The sequence below is a fragment of the Pristiophorus japonicus genome, chromosome 9 (assembly GCF_044704955.1).
Source record: "Pristiophorus japonicus isolate sPriJap1 chromosome 9, sPriJap1.hap1, whole genome shotgun sequence".
Lineage (NCBI taxonomy): Eukaryota > Metazoa > Chordata > Chondrichthyes > Pristiophoridae > Pristiophorus > Pristiophorus japonicus.
Genome location: NC_091985.1, coordinates 148251046 through 148276294, shown reverse-complemented (window position 1 = coordinate 148276294; position 25249 = coordinate 148251046). Strand labels below are relative to the sequence as shown.

Below are 25249 nucleotides of genomic sequence, written 5' to 3'. Positions count from 1 at the left end.
CCTGGTCTTCCTTCTCTGTCGGTCACCCATTGCCTCTCTGCCTGTACACTCTTAAGTTGCGGAGTAATCACCATCTGGACTCTTTCTGTTCCTTATTCCCTCATGTTTATGTAGCTTCCCCTTAAATGCATCTATGCTCTTCGCCTCAACCAGTCCATGTGGTAGCAAATTCCACATTCTCAACACTCTCTCTGGGTAAATAAATTTCTCCTGAATTCCTTATTGGATTCTTTAATGCAACCTTTCCTGCTAGCCTTCCGAACACTTGGCTTTGCAGTTGATGGGAGTCAGTTAGATTAGACACGATAAAGTGCAGAGGCCAAATTTGATCCAATTAGTACAAAAATGAAGCTACTTAAATGCAACTTTTTAAATAGTATTTTTGGTCCTTTTCATTCACAATATTAAAACAGTTTCTGTAATGACTTTTGATCACTTGTTTTTTGAATTGTAGTTTAACCTTCATCTGACCGGGGACATTCATGCGATTACAGCAGCTAATAACTTGTTGGCAGCTGCTATAGATGCCAGAATTCTGCATGAAGGCACTCAGTCAGACCAGGTGAGCTGGGGAATCGTCAGACATTGGGGGAGGGTGGATGTGTGCTCCCAGTCTTTTCCTTCTGGAGGTTCAACAATTTTATTTATTGATTTATTTATTTTTTTCTTTCCCACTCACTCTCCATTACCTATGGTAGCACTCTCGCCTCTGAGTCAGAAGGTCATGGGTTCAAGCCCCAGGCTAACCACTTTAGTGCAGTACTGAGGGAGCGCTGCACTGTCGGAGGTGCTGTCTTTTGGATGAGACGTTAAACCTCTTGGGTGAATGTAAAAGATCCTGTGGCACTATTCAAGGAAGAGCAGGGGAGTGTCCTGGCAAATATTTATCCCTCAACCAACATCACTATAACAAATGAACAGATCATTATTTCGTTGCTGTGTGCAAATTGGCTGCCGCGCTTCCTACATTACAACAGCGACTACACTTCAAAAGTGCTTCTTTGACTGTAAAGCGCTTTGGGACATCCTGAGGCTGTGAAAGGCACAATTAGTTGCGATGTAAATGCAAGTACCTTTTCTTTCTTTGCTCAACTGCTTAGTTTGTGACCAGGTATTTGGGTGGGCATTGTAAATCTGAATAATATAAAGTAAGATGTTTAACGGGTTGGGGCATACTGATGAAAGTGTTAACTCTGTCATTCTTCTAGGCTTTGTATAATCGTTTGGTGCCCACTATAAATGGAGAGCGACGCTTTTCTCCCATCCAGCTTGCTCGGCTAACTGTAAGTACAGCATTTCTAGTTTTAATAAACCCACTTTTTAATTTTAATTTCTTTCCTGTTTTGGAATGCTGCCTGGGCTAAAAGGGTTAGATTATGAGAACAGGTTGCATCGACTAGGCTTGTATTCCTTTCAGTATTAGAAGATTAAGGGGTGATCTAATTGAGATGTTATAGGGTAGATAGAGAGAGACTATTTCCTCCGGTGGAGGGGTCCAGAACAAGGGGGCATAACCGTAAAATTACAGCTAGCCATACAGGGGATATATTGGGCAGCACTTCTTCACATACAGGGATGTGACAATCTGGACCTCATTTCCCCCCCAAAGCTGTTGAGACTGTGGGTCAATTGAAAATTTCAAGACAATTTTTTATTAGCATGTCTATTAAGGTTACGGGACCAAGGTGGATAAAGATACAGATACAGGTGGTTAAGATACAGATTGGCCATGATCTAATTGAATGTTGGAACAAGCTCGAGGGGCTCAATGGCCTACTCCTAACCCTGTTTCTATAGGCCTCTGAATTGACTGTTAGGAAGGTCTTTCTCTCTCTGTCATTCCTCCCTCTCTGTTTGGATAGCATTTGACTGTTGCTCAATGCCTGCAAAACACAATTGGATTGGGAGTCGTAAGCACAAATCCCACACACCCTGATATGTTGTAGAATCACATAGCACAGAATTAAGCCATTTGTATCACTGTGCCTGTGAAAGAGAACTTCCCCATTCTCTTCTACTTGTCTTCCCCGTAGCCCAACAAATTTCTCCAAGTATATTATCCTATTCCCTATCGAAAGTTATTGTTGAATCTGCTTTCACTGCCCTCATAACTCGCTACCTAAAAACAAATTCTCCTCTTGCCCCTTGATTCTTTTTGCCAATTAAATCTGTGTCCTCTGGTTAGAAACATATAAAATAGGTGCAGGAGCAGGCCATTCGGCCCTTCGAGCCTGCACCACCATTCAATATGATCATGGCTGATCATGCAACTTCAGTACCCTATTCCTGCCTTCTCTCCATACCCCTTGATCCCTTTAGCCGTATTGACCCTCCTGCCAATGGAAACCGTTTCTCCCTATCTACTCTATCAAACCCTTTCATAATATTGTGGACCTCCATTAAATCTCCCCGTAACCTTCTCTGCTCTATGGAGAACAGTTTTTTTTTGGGGGGGGGGTGGGGGCGGAAAGGAAAGACGTCCAGATTGCCAGTCTTCGAGCTTCTCCAGTCTCTTCACATAACTGAAGCCCCGCACACCTGGTACCATTCTAGTAAATCTTCGCACCCTTGCGAGGGCCTTGACATCCTCAGGTGTGGTGCCCAGAATTGGATACAATACTCCAGCTGAGGCCTAACCAGTGTTTTATAAAGTTTTAGCATAGCTTCCTTTTTGGCACCTTTTCTCGCAGATCTATAAGTCTGTATTATTGTCAAAGGACGGCCTGAAATTAATGAAAGATTAGGCATTGTACTAAGTGGCATGCCCTTTGCAACTTTTACTCTGGGTGCTGGTTGAAGATTTCTACATTTTGACATCTGCAAGAACAACAACTTTTATTTATATAGTGCCTGTAATGTAGTAAAAGTCCCAAGGTCCTGCACAGGAGCGGAATGAAATAAAATTTGACACCGAGCCACAGAAGAGATATTGAGACAGGTGACCAAAAGCTTGGTGACAAGTTGGTTTTAAGGAGGGTCTTAAAGGAGGAGAGAGAGGCGACGAGGTTTAGGGAACGAATTCCAGAGCCTGGGGGCCAATAGTGAAGCAATGAAAACCGGGGATGCGCAAGGGGCCAGAATTGGAGGAGCACGGAGATCTCCGGGTTGTAGGGCTACAGAGATAGCACCACAATCATTTCTTCACCGTAATTGGGGTTTGTCTTTGTTTGTGACTACACATGATTCAAAGGAGAGTCACGTGCCTGTCTTGGTGCGTTCTGGTTCCAATAAATATAAACATACCCCCATGAATTTTGATGTGTTCTTATTTGGCAATAAGCACAAGGGCACAGTAACATTCTCCCACTCTGCAACCTCCATCATCACTGTTCAAGTCTGGGCTTATCTCAATGGATTTTTCACATCAATAGCAGTTTACTCAGCAGCCCATACAATGCCTACTGGAATTCATGTGGGATCCCCACTCGGCCCAGGAAGACCGAAAATATTCCAACAATAGATGGCTTGTAAAAATTGAATTACTGATCAGATTTAGTTATAGAGATCATTCACAGAAGCAAAGGTATGGACAAAATACAGTATAGTAATCGTGGTGATTCACAACTCGTTCAAACAGGAAGACTGTTTAACAGAATTTGTGGTTTTTCTCCAAATCCTTTTGATGAGCTATGGAAAATGCTTCTCTCTGGTGGTAATGTTAGAAGTGTTTGCTAATGAAAATGGCCATCAAGCTTGGTGTTTATTGGAGCAACTTTTTTGCAGATGATCTTTAGCAAACAATCTTAAAATGTCCAGCATATTTCATGACTTAACTGAACTATCTGAACCATTAATGAGCGTAGATTAAACATTAGGCTGTCGTTGCAGCAGGTCGGCATGTTCAGTGTTCCTGTCAAACCAAACATTAACAAAATTCTTGCTAATAGTGAGTTGCAACAGGATACACATTTTTACACTGCGGGTGATAATTCATGACTAGGCTAATTCAGGATCGAGTGCTTGAGGCCCATTGTAAACTAAGAGCTGCATGTGTTAATATTTTGAAGATGATGGCCCCATTAATGTGTGCCTTTAGTGTTACCAACTTGTGAACAATGTCCTCCCAGTCTGGTCACCTATTGAACTTGAAGGAACAGCCTCCAATTTAAGCTGTTATCTTCACCATTTAAGGCCAAAAGCAAGAAAGAAAATACTGGCCCTGAAATTCCGTTTTGGCCTTCCTGCGGGCATTTTAGAGAAAAAATACGCACCTACCTTAAGCTGCTGCCCATGTTCGACTTTCCGATACTGAGGCCTCTCCTGACTGCCAGTCGCAGCGCGTGCACGTCAACGCGTGCGCAGGCCTACAGCTGGAGTCACATGGCTCTGGGCAGCCAATCAGATAAAGTATCATAGTAATCGGAGTTCCGCAGGGTCCTAAACTCCTATTACTATGATTGTGATAAAGCCCGAAACACCCAAAACACTAATTTAAAAAATAGAAAATAATTACACTACATTCATTTTAAATTAAAGTTATTAATGTCTTTAAAAAAATAATTTCCTGTTTTTTTTTAAAGTTTAAAAAAAAAATAAACTTACCGTTGTGGGGAGGCTATGCGCCTGCTTTTTCAGGCACAAGATTTTTGAGGACATTTGTACGTAAATATTGGAAATTTCCACTTACGAATGTACTCACTCCCGAGATGCGGCCATCTGTCAAGCCAGAAACTTGACGGATTGGAAATGCCGGTTTCCAGCGCATGCACATTGCGCGCTGGAAACTGGCATTTCCGATGCTTTCCCGGGTTCGTCGGAACTCCGCACAGACCCGGGGAAGCCGGAATTGTTGGCCCAATATTTTTGACAAATCAGTAGTGGGGGGGAGGGGGGCGAACTGAAGGATATGTCTTGCTCCTGTGTGCCTGCAGTTAGCGAGGGATCAGGGACTGAATGTCTCCCTCTCTCCTGGTGGGGAATATTCTGGGATGACCTACACTGAATTAGAAACATAGAAAATAGCTGCAGGATTAGGCCATTCGGCCATTCGAGCCTGCACCGCCATTCAATAAGATCATGGCTGATCATTCCCTCAGTACTCCTTTCCTGCTTTCTCTCCATACCCCTTGATCTCTTTAGCTGTAGGGGCCATATCTAACTCCCTTTTGAATATATCCAATGAACTGGCATCAACAACTCTCTGCGGCAGGGAATTCCACAGGTTAACAACTCTCTTGAGTGCAGAAGTTTCTCCTCATCTCAGTCCTAAATGGCCTACCCCTTATCCTAAGACTATGTCCCCTGGTTCTGAACTTCCCCAACATCGGGAACATTCTTCCCGCATCTAACCTGTCCAGTCCCGTCAGAATCTTATACGTTTCTATGAGATCCCCTCTCATCCTTCTAAACTCCAGTGCATAAAGGCCCAGTTGATCCAGTCTCTCCTCATACGTCAGTCCAGTCATCTCTGGAATCAGTCTGGTGAACCTTTGCTGCACTCCCTCAATAGCAAGAATGTCCTTGCTCAGATTAGGAGACCAAAACAGAACACAATATTCCATGTGAGGCCTCACCAAGGCCCTGTACAACTGCAGTAAGACCTCCCTGCTCTTATACTCAAATCTCTTAGCTATGAAGGCCAACATACCATTTGCCTTCTTCACCGCCTGCTGTACCTGCATGCCAGCTTTCAATGACTGATGAACCATGACACTAAAGTCTCATTGCACCACCCCTTTTCCTAATCTTCTGCCATTCAGATAATCTGCCTTCGTGTTTTTGCCCCCAAAATGGATAACCTCACATTTATCCACATTATACTGCATCTGCTATGCATTTGCCCACTCACCTAACCTGTCCAAGTCACCCTGCAGCCTCTTAGCATCCTCCTCACAGCTCACACCGCCACCCAGTTTAGTGTCCTCTGCAAACTTGGAGATATTACACTCAATTCCTTCATCTAAATCGTTATTGTAAAGAGCTGGAGTCCCAGCATTGAGCCCTGCGGCACTCCACTAGTCACTGCCTGCCATTCTGAAAGGGACCCGTTTATCCCGACTCTCTGCTTCCTGTCTGCCAACCAGTTCTCTATCCACGTCAGTACATTATCCCCAATACCATGTGCTTTGATTTTGCACACCAATCTCTTGTGCGGGACCTTGTCAAACGCCTTTTGAAAGTCCAAATACATCACATCCACTGGTTCTCCCTTGTCCACTCTGCTCGTTACATCCTCACAAAATTCCAGAAGATTTGTCAAGAATGATTTCCCTTTCATAAATCCATGCTGACTTGGACCGATCCTGTCACTGCTTTCCAAATGCTCTGCTATTTTAACCTTGATGATTGATTGCAACATTTTCCCCACTGCTGATGTCAGGCTAACCGGTCTATACTTGCCCTTTTTCTCTCTTCCTCCTTTTTTAAAAAGTGGGGTTACATTAGCTACCCTCCAGTCCATAGGAACTGATCCAGAGTCGATAGACTGTTGGAAAATGATCACCAATGCATCCACTATTTCTAGGACCACTTCTTTAAGTACTCTGGGATGCAGACTATCAGGCACTGGGGATTTATCAGCCTTCAATCCCATCAGTTTCCCTAACACAATTTCCCACCTAATAAGGATATCCTTCAGTTCCTCCTTCTCATTAGACCCACTATCCCCTAGTACATCGGAAGGTTACTTGTGTCTTCCTTCGTGAAGACAGAACCGAAATATTTGGTCAATTGGTCTGCCATTTCTTTGTTCCCCATTATAAATTCACCTGAATCCGACTGCAAGGGACCTACGTTTGTCTTCACTAATCTTTTTCTCTCCACATATTTATAGAAGCTTTTGCAGTCAGTTTTTATGTTCCCTGCAAGCTTCCTCTCATACTCTATTTTCCCTCTCTGAATTAAACCCTTAGTTCTCCTCTGAATTCTAAATTTCTCCCAGTCCTCAGGTTTGTTGCTTTTTCTGGCCAATTTATATGCCTCTTCCTTGGTTTTAACACTATCCTTAATTTCCCTTGTTAGCCACGGTTGAGCCACCTTCCCCGTTTTATTTTTACTCCAGACAGGGATGTACCATTGCTGAAGTTCATCCATGTGATCTTTAAATGTTTGCCATTGCTTATCCACCGTCAACCCTTTAAGTGTCCTTTGCCAGTCTATTCTAGCCAATTCACGCCTCATACCGTCGAAGTTACCTTTCCTTAAGTTCAGGACCCTAGTTTCTGAATTCTGAATTGTGTCACTCTCCATCTTAATAAAGAATTCTACCATATTATGGTCACTCTTCCCCAAGGGGCCTTGCACAACAAGATTGCTAATTAGTCCCTTTTCATTACACATCACCCAGTCTAGGATGACCAGCTCTCTAGTTGGTTCTTCAACATATTGGTCTAGAAAACCATCCATAATACACTCCAGGAAATCCTCCACCACCGCATTGCTACCAGTTTGGTTAGTCCAATCAATATGTAGATTAAAGTCGCCCATGATAACTGCTGTACCTTTATTGCACAAATCCCTTATTTCTTGTTTGATGCTGTCCTCAACCTCACTACTTCTGTTTGGTGGTCTGTACACACCTCCCACTAGCGGTTTCTGCCCTTTGGTGTTCCGCATCATCCACATCATCCAAGCTAATGTCCCTCCTTACTATTGCATTAATTTCCTCTTTAAACAGCAATGCCACCCGCCTCCTTTTCCTCTCTCTGTCTATCCTTCCTAAATGTTGAGTACCCCTGGATGTTGAGTTCCCAGCCTTGGTCACCCTGGAGCCATGTCTCCGTGATGCCAATTACATCATATCCGTTAACTGCTATCTGCGCAGTTAATTCGTCCACCTTATTCCGAAGACTTCTTGCATTGAGGCACAGAGCCTTCAGGCTTGTCTTTTTAACACACTTTGCCCCTTTAGAATTTTGCTGTAATGTGGCCCTTTTTGTTTTTTGCCTTGGGTTTCTCTGCCCTCCACTTTTACTATTCTCTTTTCTATCTTTTGCTTCTGCCTTCCTGTTGGTCACCCATTCCCTATCTGGCTGTGTACCTTTTAACCTGTGGTAAGACCAACTCGCTATTCACGTAATTCTCTACATCGTGGCTGCTCCAGAGTGAATCAGAGTGCCACAATGCGGTCCGTCAGGAGCTGGATGCAGATACACTTCCCGCACACGTAGTCGTTGGGGACACCGGAAGCGTCCCTGACTTCCCACGTAGTACAGTAGGAGCATAACATGTGTCTGAGCTGTCCTGCCATGACTTAACCCCGAGATAAACTTAATTTGGCAAGAACAATGCTGAAGATTACTTACTGATATAGAAAAGAAAAAGAAAAACTACTCACCAATCACTTACCCCTTTGGCTGTGACGTCACCTTTCGATTTCTTTCTACTTTTTTGCCTTCTCTCCCTGCTGCAGCTGCACCGGTAGGCCTCTCGCCGACGACTCACGGACGCTGGGCCTTTTTATAGGCCTCTCCAACGCACCTCCCGAGCCCCTCTCGACTCACCACAAATTACAATTTTTTTTGAGGGGGAGGGGGGAGAAATTAGTCCATTCCTTCCTGGTGCAGGGAATAAAATGGCAGCCAGTGACCCAACAGCCCGTGTAATCGTGTACTAGAAACATAGAAAATAGGTGCAGGAGTAGGCCATTCGGCCCTTCGAGCCTGCACCACCATTCAGTATGATCATGGCTGATCATGCAACTTCAGTACCCCACTCCTGCCTTCTCTCCATACCTCCTAATCCCTTTAGCCGTAAGGGCCACATCTAACTCCCTTTTGAATATGTCCAATGAACTGGACTCAACAACTTTCTGTGGTAGAAAATTCCACAGGTTCACAATTCTCTGGGTGAAACAGTTTCTCCTCATTTCAGTCCTAAATGGCTTATCCCTTATCCTTAGACTGTGGCCCCTGGTTCTGGACTTCCCCAATATCGGGAAAATTCGTCCTGCATCTAACCTGTCCAATCCCGTCAGAATTTTATATGCTTCTGAGATCCCCTCTCATTCTTCTAAATTCCTAGTCGATCCAGTCTTTCTTCATATGTCAGTCCTGCCATCCCGGGAATCAGTCTGGTGAACCTTCACTGCACTCCCTCAATAATCCTTAGGAGCCAAAACTGCTCATGTTGCAAGCAAGGTTCTGCTATATCAAAAGGTAAATAATATGACACTCGCGGGATTGTATAAAATAAATAAATTGTATATGGAAATAATTACATTTGTTCTCCCCCTTTTTTCTTTTATACATGTCTCTAAATCCGTTTATTTTTTCTTAAAAAATGGTCTTCCTTCATCTGGGAATTTATAAAACTGATCCTGGAGACTTGGGCCAGTTGCAAAATAAAAGGATAATGGTTTTAAAATCCCGGTGTTTGTTTTACATGAATGGTTCCCATAAAGGCTTGTTAATCAGGTTTTAGTGATTTGGAAGGGAGTGAGTCATTTTTGGATCCTGTTAAAACCCACTGCAGAAATTATAGTGCTTTGTAAATTTAGCTTGAATGACAGCACTGTGTGAAGTTTGTGTTCTTGAGCCAGTGAATTAAACTGAATTGGTTGGCCGCGTCGTCGTCGTCCGAGGAAGACTTGCTTCCACTCCTGAAGTGAGTTCTTTGGTGGCTGAACAGTCCAATACGAGAGCCACAGACTGTCACAGGTGGGACAGATAGTTGTTGAGGGAAGGGGTGGGTGGGACTGGTTTGTCGCACGCTCTATCCGTTGCCTGCACTTGATTTCTGCATGCTCTCGGCGTTGAGACTCGAGGTGCTCAGCGCCTTCTCGGATGCAGTTCCTCCACTTAGGGCGGTCTTGGGCCAGGGACTCCCAGGTGTCAGTGGGGATGTTGCACTTTATCAGGGAGGCTTTGAGGATGTCCTTGTAACGTTTCCACTTCCCACCTTTGGCTCGTTTGCCGTGAAGGAGCTCCGAGTAGAGCAGTTGCTTTGGGAGTCTTGTGTCTGGCATGCGAACAATGTTGCCTGCAAAGCGGAGCTGATCGAGTGTGGTCAGTGCTTCAATGCTGGGGATGTTGGCCTGGTCGAGGACGATAATGTTTGTGCATCTGTCCTCCCAGGGGATTTGTAGGATCTGGCGGAGACATCGTTGGTGATATTTCTCCAGCAACTTGAGGTGTCTGCTGTACATGGTCCATGTCTCTGAGCCATACAGGAGGGCGGGTATTACTACAGCCCTGTAGACCATGAGCTTGATGGCAGTTTTGGGGGCCTGGTCTTCAAACACTTTTCCTCAGGTGGCCAAAGGCTGCACTGGTGCACTGGAGGCGATGTTTGATCTCGTCGTCGATGCCTGCTCTTGTTGGTGGGAGGCTCTCAAGATGAGGGAAGTGGTCCATGGTGTCCAGGGCCGTTCCGTGGCTCTTGATGACTGGGGGGCAGTGCTGTGTGATGAGGACAGGCTGGTGGAGGACCTTTGTCTTACGGATGTTTAGCGTAAGGCCCATGCTTTCATACACCTCAGTAAATATGTCAACTATGTCCTGGAGTTCAGCCTCTGTATGTGCGCAGACGCAGGCATCGTCCGCGTACTGTAGCTCGACGACAGAGGTTGGGATGGTCTTGGACCTGGCCTGGAGACGGTGCAGATTGAACAGGTTCCCACTGGTTCTGTAGTTCAGTTCCACTCCAGCGGGGAGCTTGTTGACTGTGAGGTGGAGCATGGCAGCGAGACAGATTAAGAGGGTTGGGGCGATGACACAGACCTGTTTGACGTCGGTCTCCTGCTGGCCAAGAACGAGGAAACACTCCAAGGACACCGAGGCAGTCAGGGCCCGCTGGAAGGAGCACTTCGAAGATCTCCTCAATCGAGACTGCCTTTGACTCGAGTGTTCTCGACTCCATCCCGCAGCATGCTACCCGACACCACCTCAGTGAGACCCCAACACTGCACGAGGTAGAAAAAGCCATAAGACAGCTGAAAAACAACAATGCTATGGGTGCGGACGGAATCCCTGCTGAGGCATTGAAGTATGACGGAGAGGCTCTGCTGACGTGAATACACGACCTCATTTCACTCATCTGGAGGGAGGAGAGCATGCCGGGGGATGCAGTAATTGTGACCATCTTTAAAAAAGGGGACAAGTCCGACTGTGGCCTTGAAGTGACGTAGTGCAGATTCACCAAAATGATACCTGGGCTCAAAGGGTTAAATTATGAGGACAGGATGCATAGACTAGGCTTGTATTCCCTTGAATATAGAAAGATAAGGGGTGATCTACTTGAGATGTTTAAGATGATCAAAGGAGTTGATGAGATAGATTGAGAGAAACTATTTCCTCTGTTGGGGGAATCCAGAACAAGGGGACATAATCTTAAAATTAGAGTTGGGCCGTTCAGGGTTGATGTCCAGAAGTACCTTTTCACACAACGGGGAGAGGAAATCTGGAATTCTCCACCAGAAAGCTGTTGAGGCTGGGTGGGGGGGTCAATTGAAAATTTCAAATCTGAGATTGATATGTTCTTACAAAAGCAAAATACTGCGGATGCTGGAATCTGAAATAAAAACAGAAAATGCTGGAAATCTCAGTGGGTCAGGCAGTGTCTGTGGAGAGAAACAGAGTTAACGTTTTGGGTCTGTGACCCTTCGTCAGAACTGGAAAAGTTTGAGATGTAACAGATTCTTAAAGTGCAGGGGGCACTGAAAGGGGGAGGGGAGAAAAGGACAAAATGGAAGGTCTGACAGGGTGGAAGGCAGGAGAGATTTAAGAGGCAAAAGGGATGGTGGGCCAACATGAGATGGTAATGGAACAAGTTATGAAACAAAAGATGAGTCTAGATGGGGTGTGAATGGCAGAATCATCACCAGCTGGCTGTGGGAAAGAGAAAACAAGTTTTTTTTTAAAAAGGGAGGAAAGGGAAAAAAATATATATAGGCAGAGGTTATAATCTGAAATTGTTGAACTCGATGTTGAGTCCAGAAGGCTGTAAAGTGCCTAAACGAAAGATGAGGTACTGTTCCTCGAGCTTACGTTGAGCTTCATTGGAACAGTGTAGGAGGCCGAGGATGGCGAGATCAGAGTGGGAGTGGAGCGGAGAATTAAAGTGACAAGTGACCGGAAGCTCGGGGTCACTCTTACAGACTGAACGAAGGTGTTCTGCAAAGCAGTCACCCAATCTAGGCAAGGATATTAAGGGATCTGTAACCAAGATGGGTAAATGGAATTAAGATACAGATCAGCCATGGTTTGATTGAATGGGCACAAGGGGCTGAATGGCCTCCTTCTGTTCCTATTGGGTGTTAATGCACACTTGGCTTGTGTTGTGTGGCCCATCAGATTTGACTTGTCCCAGACCCTGGCCTGCTAAGGTAAACTGTATTTTGACTTGCTATATTTTCTTAGTAGTTAAGCAAGATGTTTAAACAATCTACTCTCTTTGCTTTGTGACAGGGGCCGTGTTGATGTAATTTTAATGTAAACTGTCTGGTATTCATCTCTTTGTGTTTTGAATTTTGGTTTTGGTCAAGTGGGTTCTGTGTAACGAGGGAATGGTTGATCCTGTTGGTTACTGATCTGTAGCATTCATCCCAGTTATAACTTTGTGCTTTTTCCACTGTAGCGATTGGGGATCCAGAAAAAGGACCCTCGCACACTGGCACTGGACGAAGTCAAGAAATTTGTTCGTTTGGATATTGATCCCTCTACAATTACCTGGCAACGAGGTGAGAGGTGGTTTAAAACGCTGGCGCAGATTTTATTTTCGGTTAAGGTTGGTGGGAGGGGTTGGGTAGGGGAAAGAAAGATAAGAACCACCTTCGTGAAATGGTTTACACACTTGAAAATCAAAATGAATCTGTCAGCATCTGTAAATGCTGAGTGACTGTGTGATATCGATGACTCCCAACTTTGCTCGTGTGTGAAAGGAAGGGAAGACGTCCCAAAGTGCTTTGCAGCCAACAGTCACTGTTTGTAATGCAAGAAACACGGTAGGCAATTTGCGCACAGCAAGGTTCCACAAACTGCGATGTGATAATGACCAGGTAATCTGTTCTAGTGATAGTTTAGGGATAGATATTGGCCCAGCCACCGGGGAAAACTCCTACCCCACCTCCGCCAAATCTGCGAATAGTGCCTTGCATCCACCTGAGAGAGCAGACGGGTCCTCTGTTTAATGTCTCATCTGAAAGACGGCACCTCTGACAGTGCAGCCTTCTCTCAGTACTGCACTGGGAGTGTCGGCCTGGAAAGGTCTCGCCGAACGTTTATTTGTGAAGCTGATGACTCCTTCTTGTTTGTGCCAGTTTTCTCCCTTCTCTCCTAAGGGCACTGACTCCTGCTGAGGCACGATCCCATGGAATACGGCAGTGTCAGCTGGCTCTTTGACCATGACTGGCATCACAGAGTCTAATCCTAACCCCAACTCAAAAGTTCCAGCTGATGTTGCTGAATAGCAGTCGGGTATGAAAATCCTGGATGATTCTTGCCTTTCCTGCCCTTTCCTTTCTTGCTGTGAACACCTGTCAAATGGGGCAAAAAAAGGCGTCTCCTTTTTTCCCCGAAGTGCGACGCTTTACTGTTCTGCACCTATGCAGGTAGCAGGATATGGATAGTTAAACCCACCTACAGACAGTAGTCATTAGTGTTTAATTAAATGAGATAAAAGCTTTTTCAGTGAATCATGTGGTCAATCATTTTGTGATGCTGCTGTGCACTGTACATGAGCTAGTTCTTCGCACTCACGTGACCTCCATCCGTTTCCCCCCTGGTCTGTCTGTTTCTCTTTCCGCTCCCCCCCCCCCCCCCCCCAGTCTCCTTTTTCTCCCTCGCTTCCTCCCCCGTCTTCTCACTCTCTGGTCTATATATAATGTGAGAATGTATTTCTAATTATTTGTTTTTCAGTGGTTGACACAAATGATCGTTTCTTGCGTAAAATGACGATTGGGCAGTCGAGTACGGAGAAAGGATTTATCAGAGAGGTACTGACTGTTTTACAGAGGGGAACAGTGACAAACTGCATCAAGTTTCCGTGGCAACACTTGGAAATAACCTTTTTGTTTGTTGTGAGCTGAAAGAATCAGTCTTCCCTCTGATGGCCCTAGTTTCTCCATCTCTCCTTTTATACTTTCTCTCATTAATCTCTTTCCTTTCCCAGTAGAAAGTGAGGGTAGAAAGTGAGCGTGTTGGGTGGAGGAGAGAGGAGGGAATCTCTCTCTCTTCTGTAGATGTTGGTCAATGTTGTACCCTTGCGTGTAGCAAATGTAGCGAGCCAATCAGCAGCTGCTCTTAATACTGTGGGTGTTTTATTGAAAGTGATCTAAAGATTAGCTAGCTTACAAAACAAATCTGATCATGTTGACCTTATTATATACTTGTTAACTGCAGCAATATCAGACTGATTAGGCCAGTTAAGGTTAGAGGTTTCTTTTAAAAGAATTACAAACAATAATTTAGCAGCGAGTTGTTATGATCTGTAATTCAATGCCTAAAAGGATGGTGGAAGCAGATTCAATAATAACTTTCAAAAGGGAATTGAATAAGTATTTGAAGGGAAAAATTTGCAGGGCTATGGGGAAAGAACAGTGGAGTGGGACTAATTGGATAGTTCTTTCAAAGAGCTGGCACTGCCACGATGGGCCGAATGACTGCCTCCTGTGCTGTATAACTTTGACCTAACCGGCCCCACGGGAACGAGTCGGATTCAAATTGATGTCCGCTTACCCTCCCCATCCGATTTCACAGTCCGTTGATTTCAGTGGAAGGTAAAATCGGGCATCTGATCCGAGCCCTCCCTGTTCCCTGAGGGAGGATTAGGTTAAATGACCCGCCCCGGTTCACAGTGACTGCTTTGTACGGAAATCCGATTGGTGTGAGAGTGGGCCTCCGACTTGGGGATGGCTTTCACTGCCCTCAAATGCAGAAAGTGTTACAGCTTTGAACAACGAGTAGTTTATTGGTATCATAAAAGATAGTTTTAAATCTTTGTCGCTTTTCGTTGCGATCTGGTATTCCTCCCCCACACCCATCTGATGTAACACTATGCCAGTTTTATGTGGGTAAAATCTGAGAGGAAGGGGGTACTTTACAATTTGTTTTTTGATCTTGGTTTTCACCCAGCGGGGCTTGTATCGACTGCTCTCCCACTTAGTGCGGCTTGGCTCCAGTGCTGTTCAATCCAAAGATATTAGGAGGTTCTCAGTATATTTTAAGGCTGTAAGATTTCCCTATCTTTCTCTTTCCTCCCTCCCCCCCCCCCCCCCTCTGGTGAGGGAGTCGCTAACAAGGGGGCATAACCTTAAAATTCAAGCTAGGCTGTTGAGAGGTGATGTGCAAAAGCACTTCACACAATAGGTCGTTGAAATCTGGAACTCTCTTCCCCCAAAAAGCTGTTGCGACTAGATCAATTGATAGATTTTTGTTAGGTAAGAGTATTAAGGGATACAGAACCACGATGAGTCGATGGAGTTAAGATACAGATCAACCATGATCTAATTGAATAGTGGAGTAGGTTCGAGGGGCTGAATGGCAGGTGGGTGTATTTATTGCATGAACTTTTTGCATAGGCAATTTCCAGTATAGAAATTGTTCAAAAAAAAAGGGAGTAAAGATAAACCCAGTGCAATGTATTTGCTTCATGGGTTCTTTGCTTAAGAATTCATAGCAACACATTGTTCTTAAGAACTAGTTGGTTTATTAGCAACGGTTTAACAATCACACTACACATCATCCACCAGGCTCACAACCACATGCCTCATTGTGGATCCCCAACTGGCTGGGGTTTTATGGAGTCTTGTGAACATCAAGTGACTGGCTAAACCACTCCCAACTCAACAGCTCTACCAACCTGTGAGCATGCTGTTTTCTTTTTAGAGGCAAGATATTTGTACAATATTTCAAAAGATTACTCATGATTACAATTTTACAAACTCAATTGCTGAGCCCGAGCATCTTGTTTTACGCTTTTAGCTTCCTGCTGTTCCGACCTCCCTTTCTTTGCAGTTGGCTGGCTATGCCCATTTTCTATATTCTTATTTGACTCTGGAGACCATCTTGGGGAATTTCTGTTTTCAGGGTGTGCAGCCCAGGATTCCTGACTTCTATCTTCCTGTATCCTCTTGAGTTTTCTTGGAACCCTTACATCTGTCCTCATGTTAGCTTTCTTCCTAAGATCTTGATACTCCCAGCTTTCAACATCCTGTCCAGTTGGTTTATATTTCCTTGTTTACCTTCTCAACTGAACCCCAACTCCACCTCCCCCTACTCCCGGGAAGATTGTCCCATACCTGTAGAACCACCATCAATCAGCTGCATCTGAGTTGGTGGGGATATGGATGTTATTTCCGTTAAGGTACTTGAACCTGCCAACTGACTCTCATCATCATCCAAGTCAGGCTCATAATTATTTACTCGTGGTATTAAAGGTGCATCACTCGATAGCAACATTTGATCTACATGAACCTTCCTGTTATATTCACCACTTTTGACCAAGTACTGCTTGGTGCCATGTACCCAAATGATTGTACCAATGTCCCATTTGCGTGCACTTGCCCTTTGATGGATTGAGAACTCTGAGCTGATCACCCTTCTGAAAACACCGTTCTTTAATACCGGAATGATAATGATGTTTCTGCATCAATTGTGCCTTCTCTACTTTATCAGACAAATTCGGTTGCAATAAACTGAGACGCGACGCATTATTGAGCAATCAGTCACTATATCTATTGTCATATTAATCCATCGATTATTTATTAGTGCCAACGTTCTGAAATCCTGACTAGGAATGTACGTACTGCCTTGCCCTTCACTGCATATACACCAAAACCTACATTGTTCTGATCGGTTTCCACCCAGGGAAGTCTTTGATTATCGTTGGGCTTGTCCTTGGATTTACATGCGGCTGCAATGTGTCCCCTTGGCAAACTTTCTCAAAAGAGAGATCATCCATACCTAACCATTTTGATTGGATGTATTCAGCCGTTAGAACATAAGAATTAGGAACAGGAGTAGGCCATCTAGCCCCTCGAGCCTGCTCCGCCATTCAACAAGATCATGGCTGATCTGGCCGTGGACTCAGCTCCACTTACCCGCCCGCTCCCCATAACCCTTAATTCCCTTATTGGTTAAAAATCTATCTATCTGTGACTTGAATACATTCAATGAGCTAGCCTCAACTGCTTCCTTGGGCAGAGAATTCCACAGATTCACAACCCTCTGGGAGAGGAAATTCCTTCTCAACTCGGTTTTAAATTGGCATCCCCGTATTTTGAGGCTGTGCCCCCTCGTACTAGTCTCCCCCACCAGTGGAAACAACCTCTCCGCCTCTATCTTGTCTATCCCTTTCATTATTTTAAATGTTTCTATAAGATCACCCCTCATCCTTCTGAACTCCAACGAGTAAAGACCCAGTCTACTCAATCTATCATCATAAGGTAACCCCCTCTTCTCTGGAATCAGCCTAGTGAATCGTCTTTGTACCCCCTCCAAAGCTAGTATATCCTTCCTTAAGTAAGGTGACCAAAACTGCACGCAGTACTCCAGGTGCGGCCTCACCAATACCCTGTACAGTTGCAGCAGGACCTCCGTGCTTTTGTACTCCATCCCTCTCGCAATGAAGGCCAACATTCCATTCGCCGTCCTGATTACCTGTTGCACCTGCAAACTAACTTTTTGGGATTAATGCACAAGGACCCCCAGGTCCCTCTGCACTGCAGCATGTTGTAATTTCTCCCCATTCAAATAATATTCCCTTTTACTGTTTTTTTTTTTCCCTCAAGGTGGATGTCCTCACACTTTCTGACATTGTATTCCATCTGCCAAACCTTAGCCCATTCGCTTAACCTATCTAAATCTCTTTGCAGCCTCTGTGTCCTCTACACAACCTGCTTTCCCACATACAAATTTATCTCAAAGAACCCTATCTAGGAATCCTCCAAAATTGCAGTGTGGAGATCATTTTCTTATAGCAGCAATGTATTCACTGATGGTTTCATTTGGTCTTTGGTTTCTCATTGTTATAGCTCTGCTATTTCGAAAAGCTGTGGATCAAAATGATTCTCCAATATCTATAATATATCTGAGAATGAAGCATCCTTAACCTTTCTCGGGGTTAACAAATTCACTAAGATACCATAATTCTCTGCACCAGTCATGACTGATAGAATAGCTTTCATCTTCTCGTGCACTGCTTTATTGCTTAATTGTGAATCTGACACACCCGCTGAGACTTCATTGATGTCATTAGCTCTTTTTAAAAAAAACATGTGCAATCTTTCACTGTCGGTTCTAAACTATTCCTTATTCTTGTCAAAGGCTCCCAAATTACTGACATAACTCATTGTCACACTTAGCTTAATACCCGTTAATCACTCTCAATAATCTTCAATTGCTTTTCAATGACTCTAAATGGTTTTCCACCAGTTCGATTTGTCAGTTCAACACCGTTCAGTACTCTCAAAAAAGAATGGTATTCCCATACACTCAGGAATCATTCCCATACACTCACGCTGCTGGTATATTTCCTTGCTGTGCTCCACTTGCATTTGCCTTCTCATGAAGAAATACTTGATGAAATTTCCCTTTATGAAGAAATCCCATCCTCGTCGCCATTTTGTAATGTATTTGCTTCATGGGTTCATTGCTTAAGAATTCATAGCAACACATTGCTATTAAGAACTAGTTGGTTTATTAGCAAAAGATTTAACAATCACACTACACATTACCAGTTCAACTATTTTAGCTAAGTGTGACTACAAGTTATGTCAATAATTTGGGAGCCTTTGACAGGAATAAGGAATCGTTTAGATCTTAGTGAAAGATTGCAAATGTTTTTTTTTAAAAAGAGCTAATGACCAGTTCAACACTTCAAACAAATGCCCTCTGCAAGAGGGCTCACACTCCAAAATAAATGTTTTTCCAGTGCCCCTTAAAACCGGCAAATTAAACAAACCAAACTTTAAACTTAAATGATCAAATTAAAATTTCGTTGCCGGGGGTGATGATGCACTCCAGTCCCTCTGGCGCCCACCTCTCACGGAAGGCCGCGAGCGTACCGGTGGACATCGCGTGCTCCATCTCCAGGGACACCCTGGACCGGATGTAAGAGCGGAAGAGAGGCGGGCAGAAGGGCCTCCTCGACCGCCCGTTGCCTGGACCGGCTGATGGCCCCCTTGGCCATGCCCAGGAGCAGTCCTACGAGGAGGCCCTCCGACCTGCCTGCTCCCCTCCGCACAGGGTGCCCAAAGATCAGGAGTGTGGGACTGAAGTGCAACCAGAATTTGAGGAGCAGCCCCTTCAAATAATGGAAGAGGAGCTGTAACCTTGCACACTCCATAAAACGTGGAACATTGACTCCTCCAGACCGCAGAAGTTCAGGCGGCCTGGTGAACCAACTTAAAAACTTATTGCATGGGACTGCTCTGTGCAACACCCTCCAGGCCAAGTCCCCAATAAATAGTGGGAGGAATCCCGCGACGAGAGCACTCTGTTAGGGACCCCCACCTCCTCTGGACGGCAAGATGGTGCGCCATGATGTGTCCGGATGGCAAGATGAGGATGGCAAGGTGGAGAGTGTGCAAGAGCAGCCTGTACAGGAAACCCTTCCGCGCAGAACTGAAAGGCATGGAGGGGATTTCCCCCAAGGAGGCTCAAGTTGTGAGGTGCCGGCTCCCGAGGGAGGTTTCGGGGCTTGGCACCGATGAGGAATTCCGTCCGGATGGGGGTCAATTTGGACGGGATCTCCCCACGTGCCTGAACCTCCTTGACACACCTAACGGAGTCAGGGCCCAGAGCTGTTTTTAGTGACTCGATGGCATTGGCCACGCTCTGGACGTCGGCCCAGTTTAGGCGCCGTACCAGCACGTCTGATGCCATCCAGCCTGCTTCTCCGCCATCGAGCAGGTCCCTGATCCTGGTCCCCTTGCCAGCCACAGCCCTCTCGTCCGCCTGCCACCTAAAACCGCGGTCGTGGAGTACGGATTCCTGAGCAGTGGCTCCTGCAGGACAGCCGCCACTCCAGCCGGTGGAGAGCTGCGCTTGGTGGAGACTCTGTTCCAGACCCTGATGAGTTCCTGGTAAAAGACAGGCAGCCCCTGCATGGCAGTCCTGACACCCCCCCAGGCTTTCAAATAGGAGCTGCGTGTCGTAATTGAGGCTGTACTGCTGGCCAAAGAAATACGTTGCGAGCGCACGCCATCTAGGAGGGGGCACGACATAGAGATATCTCTGCAGGGTCTGAAGGTGGAAAGTCGCATGCTGGGTGCTGACGCACACCAGCGCCTGACTGCCCTCCCTAAGCGGGAGACTCAAAACCGCAGCAGAGACCCAGTATTTCCTGTTGTACCAGAAGAAGTCCAGCAGCTGCTTTTGTATCTTGCCGACAAACGCAGAGGGAGGGGTCAAAGTGACCAGCCAGTACCACAGCATAGCGGCCACCAGCTGGTTTATGACTAGCGCTCGACCACTGTCGGACAGCACTCGGAGCAGTCCTGTCCAGCGCCCTAGGCGAGCGGCGACTTTGGCGTCCAGCTCCTGTCAGTTCGCCGGCCAGGCTTCCTCGTCGGGTCTAAGGTAGACTCCCAGATAGAGGAGATGGGTCGTGCTCCAGGCAAAAGGCCTGAGCTCCTCCGGCAGGGAGTCCACCCGCCACTGACCCACCAGGAGTCCGGAACATTTCTCCCAGTTGATCCTGGCGGAGGATGTGACCGAGTAAATCTCCTGGCACTCACACATCCTCCGCAGGTCAACGGGATCCTTGACCACGAGGAGCACGTCATCAGCATAAGCCGAGAGGATGACCTCCACGCCCGACCCTTGCAGAGCTAGTCCCATCAACCTCTTCCGCAAGAGGCGCAGGAAAGGCTCCACGCATCAGGTATATATCTGGCCAGACATGTGGCATCCCTGGCGCATCCCTCTCCCAAAGCCAAGGTGCAGCAGGACGATGACTGCCCTACGCCAAGAGAGGGGCATCTCCCCGGTCGTCAGACTTTCCCCCAGGACCCGCACGTAGTCTCCCCCCCTCTTTTTTCCCCCCCCCACCCCAAAGACATCCCAGAACGCCCTGTGGAACTCCACTGTTAGCCCGTCCAGCCCCGGTTGAAGGCACCGGTCAGCTCCGCCAGGCTTAGTGGAGCGTCCAGATTTTCGGCAGGTCCTCCCACAAAACTCTACGCACTTCCTCGCTGGACGGATCTGGAGAGAACAGAGCCCCGTAATACTCTCGAGCCATGTTACTGATGCCATCCGGATCCAAGACCAGAGATCCGTCGTCGGCCAGCAGTGTTAAGAGGCGCTTACGGACCCCCAGTCTTTTTTCCAGCGAGTAGAAGAAAGGGGAGCTGCGGTCCAGATCATGAAGGAACCGGATCCGCGACCTCATTAATGCGCCTCGGGATCTGACAAGCTGCAGGTCCTTCAGCGCGGCCTTCTTTACTTCGTACACCGTCCGCAGGGCCGGGTCCTCGACGACTTGACCTAGACGGGCTTCCAGGTCAAGCACCTCTTTTTCTAGGCGCCCCACCCTGGCCTCTCGCCTCTTGGTCATCCCCTTCACGTACCCTTAACAGAAGAGACGGAAGTGAGCTTTGCCCACGTCACACCATAACCTCAAGGAGGGGAAGCCCCCCTCTTCCTTCTCCAGTCGGCCCAGAAGCGACGGAACGAATCCTGAAACCGCTCGTCCTCCAGCAGCAGGGTTGTTAAAGTGCCAGTACGCGGATCCCACCCGCGCACGCAGCAAAGCGAGCTCCGCCCACAACACAGGCGGTGGTCCGAGCACGGTGCCAGCCGCATGGAGGCTGCCAGAACGCAGGAGACATACGCCCGAGACACGCAAAGGTGATCGATTCTGGACCATCTGCTTCCAGGCCTCAACCAAGTAAAGGCGCTGGAGTCGGGATGGAGATTTCGCCACCAAGTCGAAGGACCCGACCAGGTCCCTCAACTTCTCCATCGCCGTCATGCTCTGCGGGGCACCGGAGCGGTCCCTCTCCTCGAGGGTGCAGTTAAAATTTCCCCCCCCCGCCCCCGGAGGGCAATGCAGTCGCTGACGTCGACGGAACCTAGAAGAGTGGACACTTCTTCGAAGAAGCGCACTTGCTGGGGGGCGTACACGTTCACTAAATGGAGCGGCACGTTCCCCCAGGCGAACCGTGACATGGAGCAAGCGGCCTGGGAAGTGGCAGTGAGGTGGTTCATGCGGACCTCTCTTGCCATTCCAAGAGCGTCGTCTCCCGGAATGGTGTGGGTTTCTTGCAGGAAGCACACCGCATATTTCCCCTCCGTAGGAGCGAAAAATTCTTAAATCTGCGGCGTGCCTCACTGCTGCCGTTGATGTTGAGGCTGGCCACAGTTACCTTCATGACAAGAGCATAGTGCAACCTCTAACTTAAGCTATGGGGGTCGGGGGAGGGGGGAACGTTTGCACGTTCTGAGGAATGAGATACGTTCTGAGCCGGCGCAGCTCAAGGGTTTCTGGTTTTGATAGGGTCCTGTCCGCGCCCATGGTTTTGCCAGCGGCACCGGCTCGGACCATTTGTCCAGGGCCAGCTGGGCTCTATTGCGGCGACCCTGGCATTGCGCCAAAAAGTCCTGGAGTTCCTTGGCAGGAATGAAGGGGACCCAGCGGCGGGCGCAAAGAGATTCACCACCTCACTGGTGATGGACTCCAGATCTTCTCCCGCGCCCTCCACTGAGTCCCTGTCCTCCGGGAGGTCGCCACCAGCAGCCAGCCTGTCGGCCGCACGGGGTACAGCAAACGGCCCGGCCGCACCATCCGGCCCTACCTCTGTCACGATCCCACCCCCAGGATCGTCGGCAGAGAAGTCTTCCCTGGGCTCCCCCCCCCCCCCCGGGATGCCAGGTCGGGAAGCGGCAGCAGATAGGGGCCCCCCTCCGCCCCAGGCACCGGGGAGTATGGAGAGACCAGGCTGAAAAACAGCTCCAGGACCTCCAAGTCCCCTGGTTCCAATGTCAGGGACGACAATTGGGATTCCATGCCCTTCCTGCTATCACCCACCAGGCCAGCGGGTGAAAGTTCATGAAGTATATTAAAATCATCATCTTTTTCCGTACAGGTTGAGCAGATCCCGAGGGATGTCAATAATTGGCTGAGTGGGCTTGGACTCGGCCTCATCGGCCCCGCCTGCCTCAGTCCCCGGGACGCTCGACCTGCTGGTGACATTTTCTTTTCGCGGCCCCGTGCCCCCCCGCAAGTGGCAGTTCTTGTTCCCCATCCCCGGGAGGCACAGGTTGGGCAGCCTTGGATATCTTGCCCTCCCAAGGGACAGACTCCCCCCGCCTTTGGCGCGCATTGAGAGCGCTGGTGGAGGATGCGGGACTCTCACTGGGCACCAGCTCCTCCACTTCCTTGGAGTGGTGCCTCCTTTTTTTTTCCTGGAGGGACGCGGAGGCAGGGAGAACTCCATGTCTGCTGGGGCTCCCGCCTCCGCGCTCTCCTTCCGGTTATCTTGCCCGAGCCCGACCACGGGTGGCAAAGTCCCCGCAGAGGTGGGTGTGGTCAGGAGCTCTGTCCCGGGCTCGGAATGCACCATGCTCACCGACTATAGTGTGGGGGGGGGGGGTTTCTTCCATGCCTTCCGCGCGGACGCGCTCCCTTTCCCCCTCCCTGCCGGGAGCTGCGAAGACAAAGACTTCCGACGATGCCTGCGCACTTACGGCTCCCGGCACGCGGATGGTACTAGGGGGAGGAGTGGCGGTGGCACCAGCCTCGGCCGCTTTGGCCGTTTTAGCGGCCTTGGAGGCGGGGCAGTTCTTGCGGACATGTCCCACCTCCAGAAGACGCGGTAGGCAATTTCCTTGTGGACCACACTGAATGTACCCTCTGTTACCTCCTCCCAGGCCAGCTGAATGAAAAGCTGGTGCTGGAAGGAGAACACACGACGGAGGCTGGCCTCCCTAAAGCTGAGCGGTATCGGTGTTATCCCTGACCTCGCCTCGCCCAGTTGACGTAGGTGGGGGAGGAGGAGCTCACCGGGAACAAAGAGCGGGACGTTTGAGATGACGACCCTCTGTGCGGTGGCCTCGAGAGGATCCACCGACAGGAAGGTCCCGCCCACCGTGAGCCCCTTACTGAGGGCCAGGGACACCGCCCACTCCGACCTCCGGAAGAACACAGCCTTCCCGACTACCCCAGCCATTGCTCTCACTCACTCCTCGATGTTCATGTTGGGGCGAGTGTAGCTCTTGACCCCGTTCCTTTTAGTAATGAATTTGAAAGGTGGCGGGGCAGCAGGAGCCGCCGTGGCCTTTGCTGCTGTACGCGCAGAAGTTTGTGCTGGTCCCGCCACCGGCGAAGATGGTCTCGCCATATCGGGGTCACCCCAAAGTCACAGGCCTGAAAAGATCTTGATTGGCCTCGTTGATGAGCAGAGGGAGTTCTTAATGAGGCACACCTCTCCCCAACTTTTGACAATTGAGGTTGGGCCCTCTGCTCAGTATATATTTTAAAAGAGAGAGAGAGAGACTATGGTATCAGGTACTCTTCACAGCGTTGGGTGGGAGCTTGCAGGGGCTACACTCCCCAGATCACAAACAAAGTTTTTATATTCTTCTGGCGGGGGAGAAGATGTCTTCACCTGGGATGGCTGGAACCACCCAGGCACAGTCCTTCACAATGATGTTAAATAGTTAATTGGGAAAGAAAAAGCTCCCAGATAGCTCCAGCCAACCCGCGCCAGGCAATGGGGGGAGGGTTGCGTCCAGTGGTGTGTGGGGCCTAGTTGTTCGCAAGAACCCCACACACTTGCACGCACACCCCCCCCCCCCCCCGCTCCCCCCTCTGATCTTATTAATCTTCTTTCCTCCTCGCACCGATTAAGCAAAGTCTTTTTTGGGGAATGCACCAAAATACACCCATCTGTTGATGTTGACAATGGCTCTCCCTCCTTCCACACAGTTGGTGAGTGAATGGCAGCTGTTCCTTCCCCCTCTCTCAAACTCTGCAGCAGTAACCGGAGTATGGGCAGCTCTCCCTCCTCTCCCCTCAGTCCTCTCCCTCTTCCTCTTCCTCTTCCTCTTCCTCCTCGACGCTCGCAGTCTCCTTGTAGATGCACCTAGAAGGCAGCTTTTCTTCCTCCTCCTCTCTCAGGGTCCTGGGTTCACTCTCACTCTCACTGTAGTTGTAGCAGTGTTCGCAAAGGTTTAACAATCGCACTGCACGTTACCAGTTTATCCACCAGGTTCACAACCACCTGCCTCATCGTCAATCTCCTGAACCCAACTGGCTGGGGTTTTATTGAGTCTTGTGAACATCATATGACTGGCTAAGCCACTTCCCAACTCAACAGCTCCACCAGCCTTGGAGCATACTCTCAGGTGCATACATTGCACCCAGCAACTAC

General features: G+C 47.9%; 1 protein-coding gene across 1 annotated transcript in view; it reads left to right on the top strand.

Moving 5' to 3' along the window:
* Nucleotides 1–25249, top strand: part of mthfd1l (methylenetetrahydrofolate dehydrogenase (NADP+ dependent) 1 like) — a 203964-nt gene that overhangs the window by 58313 nt on the left and 120402 nt on the right. The window contains exons 14-17 of the mRNA XM_070891004.1: nt 455–562; nt 1209–1283; nt 12514–12616; nt 13794–13870. Coding sequence (XP_070747105.1) covers nt 455–562; nt 1209–1283; nt 12514–12616; nt 13794–13870 — 363 coding nt within the window. The remainder of the gene's footprint in view (nt 1–454; nt 563–1208; nt 1284–12513; nt 12617–13793; nt 13871–25249) is intronic.